The 17632-nt window shown below is 39.9% G+C and overlaps 1 protein-coding gene across 8 annotated transcripts in view; it reads left to right on the top strand.

The window, feature by feature from the left end:
* NTNG1 (netrin G1) overlaps window positions 1–17360 on the top strand; it is a 360421-nt gene extending 343061 nt beyond the window's left edge. For all 8 annotated transcript variants that reach the window (XM_070467729.1, XM_070467726.1, XM_070467722.1 and 5 more), the window contains one exon: window positions 16926–17360. In XM_070467729.1, coding sequence (XP_070323830.1) covers window positions 16926–17158 — 233 coding nt within the window. In that variant the 3' untranslated portion in view covers window positions 17159–17360. The remainder of the gene's footprint in view (window positions 1–16925) is intronic.
* Window positions 17361–17632: the final 272 nt, after the last annotated feature.

Raw genomic sequence — 17632 nt, 5'->3', positions numbered from 1 at the left:
TTTCTGTTCTATTCTCAGGACTGATTTAACTCTTATATGATCTCAGGGCTTCCCGGGTGGCGGTAGTGGTAAAGAACCCGCCTGCCAATGTAGGAGATTAAGAGATGCGTGTTTGATTCCTGGGTTGGGAAGATCCCGTGGAGGAGGAAATGGCAACCCACTTCAGTATTCTTGCCTAGAAAATCCTGTGGACAGAAGAGCCTGGTGGGCTATGGTTCATACGGTCACAAAGAGTTGGAGACGACTAAAGTGACTTAGCACATGATCTCAGGAATACAGAAATCGCTGGAAGAGACATCATGGAGAATTTCCTCTTATGTACCAGAAAATAGCATAGATGCTTAGAATACAAAGATGAAAGCTGGCTGAGTGCACAAAGCGACGTCTACTCCCCTCAGGAAGTAATGTATATAGACTGCCCACTTGCTCTGCACAAAGCGTGATGTTGCTAAGTGCAGACAGTGAAAGGAAGCACAAGACAGAAATCGTCCTGCCCTCACACCACTTATGCTTTAGTTGAGGAGACATGAAATTCACATGAAAAGAAGTGTTTGCTGTAGGTTTTGAAGAGTCAAATAAAACTCAACATTTACTAAAGGATTTATGTCAGGCATTGTTGCAGTTGCCTTATATGTCTTACCTAATTTATTTCATCAACGTAGTCCTATGACATGGATATCATGTATTAAATTATCTCCATTACATAAATGAAGCAAACATAGGTCAAGGGATTTGCATGGAGTCACCCAACTAGTATTTGGTGGAACTGAGATTTAGATCCAGGCCATCCAAATTATGTCTACCTTTATATCTATGTCCATAGCTAGATCTACATCATCTGCTGTAAGGTTTGAAAAGCAGGACTGGTGTCTGAAGGCTAGAACAGTCAGAAAAACTATGGTGGGTGTTGTTCATGAGCTGGACACTTAGAGATACGTGGGGAGTTTTGGGAAGGACAGACTAGGAGCAGAGGCACCAACTCAGAGGCCAGCATACAACAGAAGGACAGGAGGATACCAGGGACTGATAGTGCTATGGAGTCAGAGTAGTCTAAGTTCTAGTCCTGCCTTTCCACTTGGCCACTAGTGAAACTTGGGTAAGATGCACAGGTTTCCTGTAAAGTGGAAATAGTAATAATAATAACTCCTGCCAGGTGAGTGAAAATATTCTGCAAGATAACATGTACAAGTGTCTGTCCTCTTAATTGTAATTTTATTTTATTAATAATTTTGTGTATATATTTCAGATTGTTGTTGTTCAGTCGCTAAGTCATGTTGGACTTTTTACGACCCCATGGACTGCAGCATGCCAAGCTTCCCTGTTCTTCACTATTTCACAGTTTGCTCAGACTCATGTCCGTTGAGTGGGTGATGCCATCCAACAATCTGGTCCTCTGTCATCCCCTTCTCCTACCCTCGATCTTTCCCAGCATCAAGGTCTTTTCCAATGAGTCGGCTCTTCATATCAGGTGGCCATAATATTGGAGCGTCAGCTTTAGCATGAGTCCTTCCAATGAATATTCCAGGTTGATTTCCTTTAGAATTGACTGCTTTGATCTCTTTGCTGTCCAAGGCACTCTCAAGTGTGTTCTCCAGCATCACAGTTGGAAACCATCAGTTCTTTGGTGCTCAGCCTTCTTTATGTTCCAACTCTCAGATCCGTACATGACTCCGAGAAAAGATAGTGAATAGATTAGCCAGGAGTAGAAAGTTCACAGTGGGGAGTGAAAGCATACAATGGGAGATTCTGATCTCCTCACATTGTGGGGGGTCCTGACTTCAGAATTATCCATTCAGCAGCCACAGAAGATTGTGAGTGAGAACTCAACCTGGCCATAGCCCTTCTATGCAATTTGATTTAGGGGACAGAGAGTAAACACCATGGGAAAGTATTCTAGAAGAAATGAAACAATGAGTATGGAATATGTGTGTTTTTTTCTGTAAACTTCACTTGTTCACTCACTTAAAACTACTCATACTTAATAGGTATTGGATACTAGGCAATCTCTGAGGCATGCACAAAATCAAAAAAAGGATTTGGACAAGTCAAAATTCTTATCTTCACAGAGTGTATAATCTGTAATAACTCTTTAAAAAGCAAAGTGAAGTCACTCAGTCATGTCCGACTCTTTGTGAACACATGGACTGTAGTCTACCAGGCTCCTCTGTCCATAGTATTTTCCAGGCAAGAGTACTGGAGTGGATTGCCATTTCCTTCTCCAGGGGATCTTCCCGACCCGGGGATCGAACCCAGGTCTTCCACATTGCAGGCAGACACTTAACCATCTGAGCCTTTATTATATAAAATTACATATATTCAAAGAGAAGAATCAGAGATGTTGAAGAAAGTGAAATGCGTTAGAACAAGATATTTCCAAAGCATGTTGTATGAATTCTCTTTAACCAGCCCACCCAAATCTTATTCATCCCTGCTTCATCTAACCTTGGTATGCCTTAGTCTGCTTCAAAGAGAAGCACTAAGATCTTTTCACTGTACTTTAAATAATGTTCACAACCTCCCAGTTGTATCTAAACCAATTTATAATTTTTTTTTTCTTCCTGCTGCTGGATCTGAGAGCCCCAGAAGGCATAGCTTCTACACATTGCTTGCTAGCCTCTTGATTTCTGTCTAAGCAGCTCTCTTCTCTCCTGAGATATAACAGCCTTGCTCTTAGGGAAAGCCGTAAAACGCCCTTCTGCATCCTTGCAATGACTTCACTTCTTCTTCAGATCATCTACTATATGGATTTATTCTCATTCCTGCACCTTTTTCTTAAGAAACTATGAAAGGATTCTTTTGGATGTTGAGAAAAGACTCTGAGTACCTCTTTCTAATTCTTCATGTTTGAAGTTTAGTTTAAGTAAAAGTTGTGTTGCCTAGAATTACTTAATGTTACTCATGAGCTGGTCTCACATCCCTGTGTTTATGTAAACACTTTCTTTAATAAGAATTTTTGCCTGTTTTCCTCTTCATTAAAGAAAACAAAATAAATTGCAATTATTTTTTCATGTAAGAAGCAAGAGGAGTGAAAGATTATATTTTTCAAATCAATGAGTATTTAAGCACCAAAGAAGCTAGGAATTATTAATGATGAATGTGAACTAGAGGACACAACAGCATCCACTTTGTGAAGTTACATTATCTAATGAGATGCAAATACATGAACCTATAAAAATAAACCCTATTTCTGTGACTCTTCTGGTTTGTCTTTTTGTTTTAGGACTTTGAGCAGTGACTGGCACTTAAAAAGCACTTAATAATTGTGTTGAATGATCTCTCGTGCTCATAACAGCCCTGTGAAATGGCCTCTGTTACAGATAAAAAAATAGAATTAAAAAAAAAAAATTCAGATTGGAGAGCCACGAGTGGTGATGTCAGTATTTGAACCCAGACTTCTGGACACCACCACAGTACACAATTAAGGGCTAGATTTTACAGTTCAAATTTTGAGTGTCTCAAGAATTTATCAATCGGGGAAGATAATGTAAGTTGCAATGTGAGGTGCGACTTTATTGAAAAGGTATGCTTATGACCTGTCCATAATTGTAACCCCTTTGTCCTTTCCTAACCTCACTAATGTATTTTAGATCACTTAAATGCCTGGTCCCCAGTGCAATAGCGAGTACATTTTTGAAAATTAGCAGTCATTTTTGTTTGGTTCCAGTATCCCTAAATGACTCATGTCATCATTTTGCACATTCTCTTGATTCCATAATGTTGTTTTCCTCACCTTGAATTTATCGACATCAATTCATTTTGCTTTGACATTGGCATTAACAGGAAAATGGCTTTGTTTCATCCTGACATTATAATATCACCTCCCAAGACTTGGTTTGACATTGTCAGGAGGTGATTATGGTGACAGCAAGGCCACAGAAGACAAAAGTGAATTATAGTGATTCCCAGGGGGAAAAAAAATCGTTAAGAAAAGTTACTTCTGTGTGATTTTAGTAACTATTTTTCATACTTAAATATCCCTGCTGTTTAAAAATCCTAAGAGGGCTTAGACCATATTTAGAACACTCCTGCCAAGTATATATAGGAAAAATTAAGTCTCTAAGGAGACATTTGGCTATAGCTCGACAAACAGGAAACTCAGATTATATTTTAGCTTTACAAAGTGCTCAAAGGCATTGAAATTCTGTCTCAAAAAAAAAAAAAATCATGCATGTGAATTAATGACACAATTATCTCCTTTCAGCCACAGATACTTGAATTTCTTAATGCCGAAAATCAAAAGCCTGTAGTACAGCTCTTCCTTCCTACTCAGAATGTGAAAAGTCTTACAGATCTGCCTTCAGCTCTGAATGGGGCTATATGGATTGTCTTATAATTCTCAAGGAACACCACGTCTTTGTTCTTGCATTTTTCTATGTGCTATGATGGTCTCTCACCTCCACCCCAGTCCCACATAGAACAGCTCGATCTGGATTTCCCTTTAGCCTGTGTTCCAAACTTAACTAGTCACCTTCTGATGAAAAGAAACATGTCACTAAGTTCCGTCCTTGTCATATTTCTTTGCCTTCATATTACCCACAATGCCAAAATTATAATGCGAGGTAATGTGTTTTGACTAATGAAAAATGAAAGGAGTGCTTCTAATCTCTTAACTCACCTGCCTACCCTTGCTTCTTCCCCTCTCTCCCACCCTTCCCAAGACATATATTGTGTCATTAAAGGAAGAAACCCAAAACTAATCATCATTCTCTTCTAGCTAATGCTCTCCATTATGGATTCACATATGAGAAGCCCTGACAAATCATGACATACAAGCTGAGCTGGAATGTCAAAGCTGACCAGCAATTTTTCTACATATTCCTGGTTAACTTCTTCCCATTCCCTGCAAAATGTCTCCCCCTTCCCTTAACTCTAGAGCATGAGTTAACCCCAGCTCTACTCTGCCTCTCATGCTCAGCAGAAGCTTTATCTCCCACTCTGTGGAAACTAAAATAAGACCATCAAGGAAATGTTCGTTCTTCCATTTCCCACTATCCAACCTATCTATCTAGTAAGTGGATATCCTTACTATCTATCCAACTATATTGATATCAGTCTACTAATAATATGTTTGTATTCACCACTCAGAAGAAGGCAGGCAATAAAAGACAACTTCTGTTTACTTGCTTAATAAATATTTATTTGGCGTTTATTTCTGCCAGAGACAAGGCTGAATATTTGCGATACAGCCACAATGAGCAGGTCATATATGTGGTGCAGACGTGTACAAATATAGCAGATATGAGTTTCTCACAAGTTCAAGCAGCATGAAATACATTTTCTTTAGGTTAAATCTGACCATGAGCCCCTCTACTGAAAAGGTGGTGGGAGAGTCGATTAAAGTCATCACTGTTTTTGATCTTCGAGTGTAAAAATGTCCCCTTGTGTTCCATTAGTCTGCACTAGTTCACATGAGATGGCCCTTGGGCTACAGATGCCTTTAGCTCAGGAGACCCTGCTGGTTCCATTCACACCTGAAGCTATGCAGCCTTCTGTAAGACAAGGAATCCTTGTGTCTAAGTCTCTCTTACAATTATAGGATTATGTAGGAACTCTTGCCTTTTGTGAGATAATTTTTGTAGATATTTAAGATAATTGGTAGTTTGACTAGAAATATATATTAATTACAAATATTGAAATGTGGCAAAATATGGTCACATGATTCATTTATTGAAATTACCTTTATCATCTTAGTAAAAGGTACTTTTATTTTCTCAAGTAACAATTCTTTTTATTAACAGATGACAAAGAATCTCTCTGCAATGCAGGAGACCTGGGTTTAATCCCTGAGTCAGGGAAGCTGTGGTACATATACACCATGGAATATTACTCAGCCATTAAAAAGAATTCATTTGAATCAGTTCTAATGAGATGGATGAAACTGGAGCCCATTATACAGAGCGAAGTAAGCCAGAAAGATAAAGACCATTACAGTATACTAACACATATATATGGACTTTAGAAATATGGTAACGATAACCCTATATGCAAAACAGAAAAAGAGACTCAGATGTATAGAACAGACTTGTGGACTCTGGGAGAAGGCGAGGGTGGGATGTTTCAAGAGAACAGCATTGAAACATGTATATTATCTAGGGTGAAACAGATAACCAGCCCAGGTTGGGTACATGAGACAAGTGCTAGGGCCTGGTGCATGGGAAGACCCAGAGGGATCGGGTGGAGAGGGAGGTGGGAGGGGGGACTGGGATGGGGAATACATGTAAATCCATGGCTAATTCATTTCAATGTATAACAAAAACTACTGTAATGATGTAAAGTAATTATCCTCCAACTAATAAAAATAAATGGAAAAAAAAATAATAATAAAATGGTAATGATAAAGAAAAAAAAAAAAAATCCCTGAGTCAGGAAGATTCCCCTGGAGAAGGGAGTGGCTACCCAATCCAGTATTCTTGCCTGGAGAATCTCCATGGACAGAGGAGCCTGGTGGGCTACAGTCCATGGGGTCACAAAGAGTCAGACATGACCGAGTGACTGACACTTTCAGTATTTTCAAAGGACTCTATATTTATTCCAGGCAATTTGGAAAGAGTAAAATGTGTAAAGATGAAAATTAAAGTTATTAAAATCAGTTGCACTCCTACCAGCCAAAGATAAACATTGGTCACATTTTGGTAGAATCTGTCCCGGCACATTCTCTTAAGTTTATATTACATAAGGTACTTGAGAGGTACATGTCTGTACTTATGGGGTTCACGCTGGATAAATACTTGTACTTTCTCTTTTGACATAATGTCATGTACTTTGAAATGATGGTTTATACCCTGGTGTATGTTGCCATTGTGTGTGACTGTGCCTCCCAATGAATGCCTTCTTTCACCTTGGGCAAAAAGAGTAGAGCTTGCACATTTTTATTAAACTAGACAAGTGCATTTTCTGATACCCGATGAGAAACTGTGATTTCTCAGCACCATTTTTATGAGCATCTTGCCTGCGTCTGTGTCTGAGATGTTGACCTAAATAGGATTTCAATACATCATTAATGATCGCTTTAGGAAAGGTGACCAGCCTTTGGTTTGTGGGATTCTCAGTGAATTAATTATATCTCAATATCAGCAAAGGTGTTTTTTGTTTGTTTGTTTGTTTTTTTCAGGTTGCAACAGCTAAAAACTTGGAGGTGTTTGGGCAATGCCTCTAGCTCCTGCATTCGAGTCATCTGTTATCTCATTCATGCTAGCTGAGTTACCATATACTACAGACGTAGGCCTTTTCATATGAACATGGCTTTCTTATGATGTTTTGAGTAGCATTTCCTTTGATTGGACAAGAGCAAGTGTCACTCCCATAATCAGTGCTTTGATATTAGATGAATAAGTATAGAATGGTTGCTCTGTAAAGTCAGAACCTGCTGTACTTGATTACCCAGACGTGTCTGACCACTTGCTGACAGCTCCACATTGTTCGCTACAGCCCCTTTAGCTCTGCTCCTTGGCCTCATTACAGTGAAACAAAGTGGGCTGGCTGCTGTCACATGGGGATTATGCCACCAGCGTCACTGTCCCTGATGAAAAAAGGCTGACAGGCATGTAGGCTGAGAGCAGGAAAGCAAGGATGTTTCCACTTGATGGCTCCCAGGTTTCAATCTATACAGATACCGCTTCAGCATTGCAGAGGCTAAAGATTTGCCAAGGGGCAGTATCACCATTGCTCTTCTGAAAACACACCTTATGTACTCGGATTGGCACAGGAGGATGCGCATTGAATGCAAGTATATACAGGTCACCTTTTAGAGAACAGGCACTGCTTGTCCACACTGACCTTGCAAGTACACAACAGTTGAATTAAAATATTCAACAGCTGCATGTTTGACCCCACGCTGTCTCAAGATTCATGCCCTCAGAGGATATATACAGATGCTGTCTTTGAGAGAGTACAACATCTACTTCCTTTTCACTTCAAGTACCTTGAATTGGATAGATAGTGATTAATTCATTCTTCTGGCAGATATAGAAATAAGCACCTCACTCTTCCACTCTGAGCTTGTAGCATTAAGGGAAACTGGGAAGGTATTGAACATTAACAAAGTATACTAAGGTTTTATGTTTTTTAAAGCACCGTCACATAATTCATCTTGAGGCTTCCAAAGACTGTGAGGTCGATGAGTAGGACAAGTGTTATTATCCTTTCCTTAGAAGTGCAGAAAGAGAGGCACAAAGAGGTTAAATGATTTCCCCAAGTTCACACAGCCCATTAACCACAGAGACCAGACTTGAATCACAAGTTCTTCACCTAATTCTCTTCATACCACCTCATGCTTTTAGTGATGAGAAAAAAACTATCTCTCTTCCATGGGACACAAGCAGACAAAACCGATCAAGCCAAACAGTCACCCGAGTCATCACCGGGGCTCACAATATTGGAGAAGTCCAACTGTCATCATGTATCTGATGAAAAAGAGGAGGAATTCCTCACTCTTTGCCTTTTAAAATGATAGGCTTTCCATGAGAAATATTCATGCAACTCATAAAGCTCAAAAGGACTTTAGAAATACCTGCTTCAAACTCCCTAACCTCATAGCTGCCACTAGAATGTAAGCTCCACCGAAGCAGCTGCATGGTCCATCTTGCTCACACCCTGTGTCCATCATCTGGAACAGTGCCTGGTTGGATGATGGATGGATGTCACTAAGTGGTTTCTGATAATGTTGAAAGCCTTACTGCAAAGTGATGATTAGTCAGAACTAGAACTCAGGTTTTATGACTCTTAATCAGTGTTGTTATAACTAAACCACATCCCCAATCGTGGCCAGACATACATAAGAACAGATAGGAAAAATGTACCTCTAGTTCCCCCAAAAGGCCATTAGACAACAGCCTATAGAGTTTCTTCTATATACCAGGAGTTAACCTGTAGATTCAGTTTTACATCTCACATCTCAAAACTTAGTAAAACAGCCACCAAGCCTGAATAAATGGGTTATTATTACAACCCTTCATCTCCCTGCTGCAAGCTCTCAAATGCCTCAATCAGAGCTGTGTGTTGCACGCATGCCTTTGTTATTAGCCTGTTTGGTGGAGGTTATTCACTCTTCAACGTTTCTTTGAAAAGGACAGAAACAATTTGGAATATCTTTCCTTCAGCAATCCTAGGCTTGTTTCAGGTGGTGAAGGTAGAGGTCACTTTATTAATAAAACCATCAAGGAAGGCTGTCATGGTAACGCATTGCCTTGATTCCTTGAAGTGCAGGAGACAAAGCCAAAAAGAGAAACTTTCAAGTCTATAAATACAGACCCAGCATTGCTCAAGCCTAGCAGCTTACCGACAGGGCGAACCTAAATGTATATAGCTTTGAACAAGACCCAAACAGAAAAAGAAAACTTCCCTTTGGTAATGTAATGGGTCATCATGACCATAATGGGGATAAGTGACCCTTCAAGTCACAAAAGAAATGAAGAATAGAATGAGTAGCAATTCTAAGTCCTGGCTGGTGCCCTCTTTGCACATTGGGGTTCCTTCTCAGTCTGCTTTTCCATACCTTCCAGAAATGATGAATAGAGGAAAAAGGAATCAAAGTCTTATCATTCAAATTTTGACGATAGTTTGCAGTTTAGAAAGGGGAAAAGTGGATGACAAGAAGGAAACATACAGAAAGCAAGTTAAAGGATCAGATGATTTAGTCACATCCCTGTGACTCTCATGAGCCAAGATAAAAGAAAAATAAGAAGAAGTGAAAGGGGGGGGAGGAAATGCTGTCTTTTCCTATTCTTTCACTGTGAAAATTCTGAGTGTTTTTAAAACTTGTAACAACTAGTTTATATAGGAGCTTATGTATTAGTTTCTTCCTCCCATAGTCATTCACAGGTGGGCCTGATAGGGATATTTTCTGTGAGCCAAACAAAGATATTTTATTAAAAGCTTCATGTTCATTCATGTTCATTACCTGGGAGGCAGGGTGCCCATTACATATAACTTAAGCTTATAGGCACATACCTTTGGTGATTAATTTGTAATAGAATACAATATCTACTGTGGTGGCTTGCTTATCAGAGCTGTTAGAACACCTTGCTGTCTTCCGCCTTTCCATCAGGATTCCACATTTCATCTTTTAGCCATACAACTCTGGGTCTAACATTAATACTGTAACCTTATCTATCAAGGGCCAAAGATTGTCTTGGTTTGAAAGCATTCCTAATATTGAAACATCACAGGATTATAGGTTACATGGTGTGATATTGGGCACACAATGAATTTATTTCTATCAATAGTAAAATGATCCTTTAGAATGTAATCAAACTGTTATCAAAGTGGTATTAGCTTTTTCTGTATCTAAGAACTTATATTTTATCATAATAATAATTGTGCCTGCATGCATGCTCAGTTGCTTAGTCGTGTCTGACTCTGTGACCCTATGGACTGTAGCCCGCCAGGCTCCTCTGTCCATAGGATTCTCCAGGCAAGAATACTGGAGCAGGTTGCCATTTCTTCCTCCAGGGGATCTTCCCAACCCAGGGATCCAACCTGAGTCTCTTGTGTGTCCTGTTTTGGCAGGCAGATTCTTTACCACCTAGCCACCTAGGAGGCCCTAATAATTGTATCTAACAAATAACAATTTGTTTCCAATACTAAATCAAGTCTTATGTGAGAGATTTAAAAATGAACCTTCACTATTTATAGAGGTAGCACATTCTTAGTTTGTCAATAGCAATGAAGAAAAAAAATTAGGACATGCTTAACATAAATATTTAACAAAATAAGGTCAGCGTTTTCAGTTTGAGGCAAATTCACACAGAAGGGTACCAAATAAAGAAGTGATAACTGCAAAGTGCTTGTTGGGTAGAAATCCCATTTGGATTTTTAATCTGCAGTGATATGCAAGATGAAATGGAGCTAATGCCAAGGTTTTGTAAATGTTTATCCTCTTGGCAGTTCCATCAACTGGTGGTCGATGCCTGAAACTGTCACCACGTCCATGCTCACACTGCTTGCCGCACAACAAGCCAATATGTCGAGAGAAGTTGTTGGGACAAGGAAGAGAGATTTTATTCAGAAAGCCAGCTGACTGAAAAGTTGGTGGACTTGTACCCCAAAGAACCATCTTGCCTGTTTAGAACTCAGGTTTCTTTTATACTAAAAGGGGAGAGAGTAGTGTCAAACATTTTCTGGTTCTGGTCAGCCTCCAGAGGTGATATGTTAGCCTCTTCCTCCCTGCAGTGATTCACACGTGAGCCTGGTGGGGATGTTCTCTGTGAGATAAAGATATTTTATTAATAGCTTGATGCTCATTACCTTGGAGTCAGGGTTCTCAGAGATGGGCCATTATGTATCACTTAAGCTTATAGGCAACATCCCTTTGGGTGATTAATTTGTAATAGAATACAAAAGGTTCTTCGTTATTACAAAACCTTGTGTTGAAAGGAATTCTGAAGGTTAGTGCAAGAGAATGCCATGATTAAATAGCTATGTTTTTTACATAGAGGAAGAGGAAATGAGAGCATATACAACATATTTGCCATTCCCAACCTAGACCTGTGATATTTTTGGTATTTTATGTATGGGCTGATTTGTTTTTGGAGCTCTGCCAGAATGTGGTGGAACTCTAGATGTGAAATTTAATGTTGTCAACAAGACCTCCACCCAGTGTGATATGAAAACAGATCAGTTGGTCAATACAAATGAAAACCGGAGGATCTATAGAAGTTATTTATATTGTCTTAAGGAGCATGGAAAGCATTGCACACTGTGCAACACATTAACTGCATTTCTTCCGACTGTTCTCTTCTGTGAAAAGCAGTAATCTATAAATTTGGAGACCTGTAGTTATAGAGCTACCCTTAACTGTTTTCAATTTCTTCATCTAGAGCTTGTCTAGATAGTTCTTAAAATTTCCACAAGCTTTGATTTCTATCAGAGCAAGGTACAGAACAAATTACATGACAAGAGTGATTTTGGTTTCTCTTTAATTGTAAGCAATATTAAGTGGTCTGTCTTAGATATTCGTCGTCTGTATTTAACTCCCCCAGGAAGATAATCTGCTCATACTTCCGTTCTGAGTGCTACAGGCATCTTAGTTCCTATGGTTCTGCACCTGAAAGCTTGCTCTCTCTGATCTAAAATCACTAAGGAATCTTCATTTTCCTTCCCCCAGCGTGTGTAAGGACAACTGCCCATCCTCATTGCTGTGGCTGTTAACCTGATCCAGACCTTCAACATTTCATCACCAATATTAATTGAGGAGTAATTCTTTGTTTGGGTGGGAGAGGGGGCGACCCTGTTTATTGAAGGATATTTAGTAGCATCTCTACCCATGAGATGCCAGCACCATGCCCTCCCCCAAGATGTGACACCCAAACACATCTCCAGATGTTGTCAGATGTCCCATGGGGGGAAAAAAATCATCCACTGTTGAAAGCTACTACTTAGACTGACAACCAAAGACCTCTATTAAACGTTAATTCCTCAAATTCCTCCAATCCTTTTTCTAATTATTCTAAAATCCCTTCTGTCAGATTCAATCAAGAGCATGCAGGGCTTACTTTGCATATTTCCTTTACCCCCAGCTCAAAGTGCCCTTCCTCTTATACTCTTCCAGTCTATTCCTAGATCCAGCTAACCACAGCAGGAAGACTTTTGTGATTAATTTTATAACCTCATATCATCACTGCATTTTGTTGAGATCTTTTTTTCTCAGCATCATTCCTGGTTTTTCTTTCTTTGCCTATGGCTTAAATGAGGATATTCTTCAGGGTTCTGTTTGCAGTTTTCCTTTCAACTTAATCTATATTCTAGCAGATGAGGTCTTCTATTCCTTTCTCTTCACTATTTGTAACAATGACCACCATCACCCCTGTTCCAAATCTGTATCTCCAGGAAGAACTACCTCCTGAGCTGTTAACTAGTTTTTTCCAACTAATAACAAGACCCCTGCAGAAGAGCCTGTGATCCCTCTAAGTCAACAGATCAAAAAAAAAAAAAAAGTTTATTTTCTTCCCTAACCAAACCCTGCCTCTAGTCTTTTCTTAATAAACTACATTATGATGTGTCCAAATGTCAAAAAGAGGAACCTCAGACTTTCTCTTACCTATTTCAAATAACCTGCCTCCAAATATGTTATTCCTTCCTCCTCCCCATTGCTGTAACCTGTACCACGCCTATTCTGTTGAAGTATCTGGTCACCTTGCCTCCAGCCTGTCCTTTCTCAGGTCTAGCCTCATCTTTTCCCCCCTTTAAATCACCGTCCTGCCCATAGGTCTTTGACAGCTTCCCATTGCTTATTATCTAAACTCTGTAGAATGTTACACAGAATCTTCATCATTCACCAACATTTTCCATGTGTCTCTCAGGCTCCAGTCAGAAAAGTGAACCCATACTATGTATTTCAGTAGAGAGAATTTACGAAAGGAAATGGTTAAACAGGTGCTTTAGAATTTAGACATGAGAAGAAGACACTGAAATAACTCAGAAATTATCAATTGTGTGAGCAGGGAGCAGTAAAAGAGGATGGGGTTATTAGAAACTAACAGTTTGGAGGAGAGACCCCACAGATGTGGGACCCATGCCTCTTAGGAGAGGTAATGCCTGGCTGCTACTGTTACCCCTGAAATGTTAGGCAGGAGCCCCTTGGAGCTGGGACTCACACCTCTAGAGAAGGAATGCTGCCAAGCTGGTGCAGAAACCTCTAAGGGTTTTCTGAAAAGGCTGAGCCCCAGAACAAACTGCTGCTATTGGGATGTGGGGCCATTGTTGGGACAATACTCTTAGGAAGAGCCCTGAATCAGGAAAGGGAAATCTCTGCTTCCTTCCTCCTTCCTTCTCTGTTCTCTCTAGTGCACCCTGTTGGTGGAAACCAGGAGAAAATTTGCAGCGTTTCAGCCTCAACATCAGAAGAAAGGGCGGATTTAGACTTGAGTGACAAATGCTTAACAGTCAGCACAAAGTATTTTCACATCTTCTTGCCTTTACTGATAGTTTCCCCAACCACAATGTTTTTCTACCAATATTTGCCTGATGCATGCCATTGTTCAAATACAATCTCCTTTCTATATTCTTCTCAAATCTTCCCCCAGATGATTACTTACACCAGCATTTGAGTTCCCCTAGCAGTTTGCTTCCGTTATAGTTTTTTTCATATTGTATCATAATTATTTCTGTATATGTTCATTTGTTTGTTTTCCGCAAAACTGTGAACTCCTTTAGGGCAGACAGAGTTATAACCATACCGCAGTAGATTTAGCAGCACACCTGACATGCAACAGATGCTGATTGAGCTGGACAGAACTGATAAAAGCATTTTAATGAAATTTATATTATAGTATTTTTTGTATATATATTTTATTTTCCCAACCAGATTTAAACTTTGTAAGAGCAGAGATCATGCTTTCTATTTCTTTTATTTTTTTATGGTGTTTAGTACAGGGTTTTATATGATGAAGAAGAGCTTAATGATATTTGTTAACTACTTAGTTTATTCATTAGGCACCACAAATTTGGTTTAAAATGACATGAAGATGGAGCGTAAGTTTATGAATAGCAGGTGACATTTGTAGTTAGGTTTAGATGTGCTTCTAACACGTGATTCCAACAGAGAGATCTGTGCATTTGGTAAAGCTCTGTGTTTGCTGAATAGCACAAACAAGAGACCAAATGAAATGTGTCTTAAAGTAAATTCTAAAGTAATTAAATATATGCCAGGTTCCATTTTTTCTCCTTATCACTTATAGAAAACATATTACTCCAATTAATGTGAATATTAATCCTGGGTTACATCTGGTCCTTGAGTAGTTATTAAATTTCTCACAATCATCAACATCAACTAGTAGATTATTTAAATGTAGGAAAGGTATTGAATTTTAACTTAATCACCAGATTCCTGAAAAAAAGAAACCTCTGTTCAACAACTGATTTACATTCAGGTCCAAGAAGAAGAAAAATAGCTTTTTTTTTTTCTTACAGGGAGTGATATTTAATTAACTATTGATTTCTTCTCAATTATTCAAGGCAAGCAATTATCAATATTGATGGAAACAATATTTCCTTATGTGTAGTGCCCAAATGAAAGGAAATAATCCCATTCAGCAATCTGCTGCCTGGAACAAGAAATGCTGAGAATCTTTAACTTTAAATGGAAACAGTTATTTGGATCTGTTTATTCCATGTTGCCCCAATTAAACAGATATTTCCTGAAATGTAAGCAAAACAAAATCCTGAAACCCTATGTATGCTTTCCAAATTAACAACAACCAAAAAAAAAGGGGGTTTTGTCAGTTTTGACCATGAGTTTAACCACTCTACTCTTGTAGATTTTGCCTCAAAGCTACAGATCTTGACTTTTTTTTTAACCAAGACTCATAAAATACTATAATTTGGATCTAATATTTATGGTTTCTAAGTCACCCTATGAGATGTAGCTTACATACTCATTAGAACCCTTGAAACACTACCTTGTATATCAATATTTTGAGCCTGAAGGATTTAGTAGGCCTTAATAGTCACTTCTAACATTTACAGATAGCAGGTGGGGGTACACTTGAAAATTATACCAATCCATTATACAACTATGATAGAGGTTTCCAAGGAATTGTTGTGGAAGGTGGGAAGATAGGGCCCTATTTAGGGCACATTTTTATTAACTCTTGAGCATCCACCACCATCTTTTCTCAGCTCATTTGCACATAGAGCATTAGCATGTTTACATTTAAGAAGCTTCTTTTGAAGGTGACATAACTATTGAACATGATTAATGGACAGGGCAATAGTCTCTATTGAATTATGACTAGGAGAAGAGGGTTATATTTTTTAAATACTTTACACGATAGTATGAATATGCGTCTGTGTTAAATTGGGGAAATCTGACTATGACATTTTTTAAAGATGAAGAATGGTATAATTTATAAGAAGCTACTTTTTCTGCTCTGCACCACCCCCCTCCCCATTCCAGAGTTGTTCTATATAGTAAGTGCTTAAGTGGTAAATGTTGCTGGGAAGTGTTCTTAGCTCTTTTCCTCTTTGGTGTTGTTTTCATTTCCCTGTGTTCTATTTATCATTCTGCTAAATCAGTGAAACCTTGATTATCTAAAGGAATAGGAGACATGGAATAATAAGAAAAACTTGATCTTTGAAGAAATAAATTATTAGAGATACAAGTTACATGACAGGGACTGTGAATGAATTTTCGTATCTGAAATTACTTGCTTTATTTATTCAGACTGATTTCATTAATTGATGGACATAGTGAAATTTTGATAATCAGGGTTTCACCATTGCATTTATTATTATCCCTGGAAATCAGGGTAATCTTGGACTCTACTTGCTATATTTACAAAGCGATAAATATCCTAATAGGCTATTAGGCACAAATGCACTGCGCTTCCTCACACTTCTCCCTTGAAAAGCTTTCTCTCCTCGAATCTGGCTGCCACCTTGCCTGGAGCATGCTGCCTGCCCCCTGCCCCACCCCTCCCAGCTCATGCTAGCCGCAGGCTCCCGACTTCCTGCATGCAGCGCTGGAATCACCCGCAAAGAGAATGGCCCACCCCTTAGAAGTTCTTGGTCATTCTAGCAGTACTGCTTTGCATTTTAATTCCATTCATCTGGCTCCAAAGCCCTGCTTTCTTGTATGAGGCACCATCCTTGAACAGCCCTGGAGGTCACAACAGGTCCCAGTTCCGTGAAGAGAAGATACTGCCAATCCCGGAGTATCACATTTCTTTGTACTTGATAGTCTGAAATGGACAATGATAATATCCAAGATTGCAGCCAAAAAAAATCTATATGAAAAGGATTAATATGATCAAAACAAAGGCAGCAAACTACATTTGTTTGGAAATCGGAGTCACATGCTTAGTGTGCGGAGGGGAGGGGGGAGCACAAGATCGATAGATTTTTTTTTTTTAAGCTGAAAACATGATGTACCAGATGAACTTAAATTGATTCTGCTTCTCCTCCCCGCGCCCCCCTCCCTCGTTCTGCAGCGAATGTCTGCGACAACGAGCTCCTGCACTGCCAGAACGGAGGGACGTGCCACAACAACGTGCGCTGCCTGTGCCCAGCCGCGTACACGGGCATCCTCTGCGAGAAGCTGCGTTGCGAGGAGGCGGGCAGCTGCAGCGCCGACTCCGGCCAGGGCGCGCCCCCGCGCGGCTCCCGCGCGCTGCTGGCGCTGCTGGCCGCTCTGCTGGGGGCAGCCGGCCCCCTGGGCATCTAGGCGGCGCACCCAGCCACCAGACGGGCCGTGCTCTGGGGAAGCAAACACAGCCCCAGCGTTTGCTGCTGACATAGGAAACCCGCCCTCAGACGCCCCCACTCAAACACAGTGTACAAAGAAGGCCTAACTGAACTAAGCCATATTTATCAGCCGTGGACAGCACACCTGAGTCAAGACTGTTAATTTCTGACTCCCAGAGGAGTTGATATTATCACTGGGAATCACATTGCCAGCTGCAGAGCTTACCACCCGTCGGAAAGGCTGTGACAGCCCCCCAAAAGGAAAGAAAAACAACAACAACAACAGCAAATCAACCAACCGAAAAACATTTGCTACAGGCACGTGGCGTGCCCCAGCACCACCCGGCCCTGTGTGTGGACCAACCAAATAGAAGCATCCTTTGCTGGCAGTGCGTCGTGGGTCTAAGGAAGTCTGTTACAAGCTGCCATATTGGCCTGCTTCAGCCCCAGAACC

This window comes from Odocoileus virginianus, chromosome 5 (genome assembly GCF_023699985.2).
Source record: "Odocoileus virginianus isolate 20LAN1187 ecotype Illinois chromosome 5, Ovbor_1.2, whole genome shotgun sequence".
NCBI classification, from domain to species: domain Eukaryota; kingdom Metazoa; phylum Chordata; class Mammalia; order Artiodactyla; family Cervidae; genus Odocoileus; species Odocoileus virginianus.
This window is presented reverse-complemented; position numbering and strand designations above follow the sequence as displayed.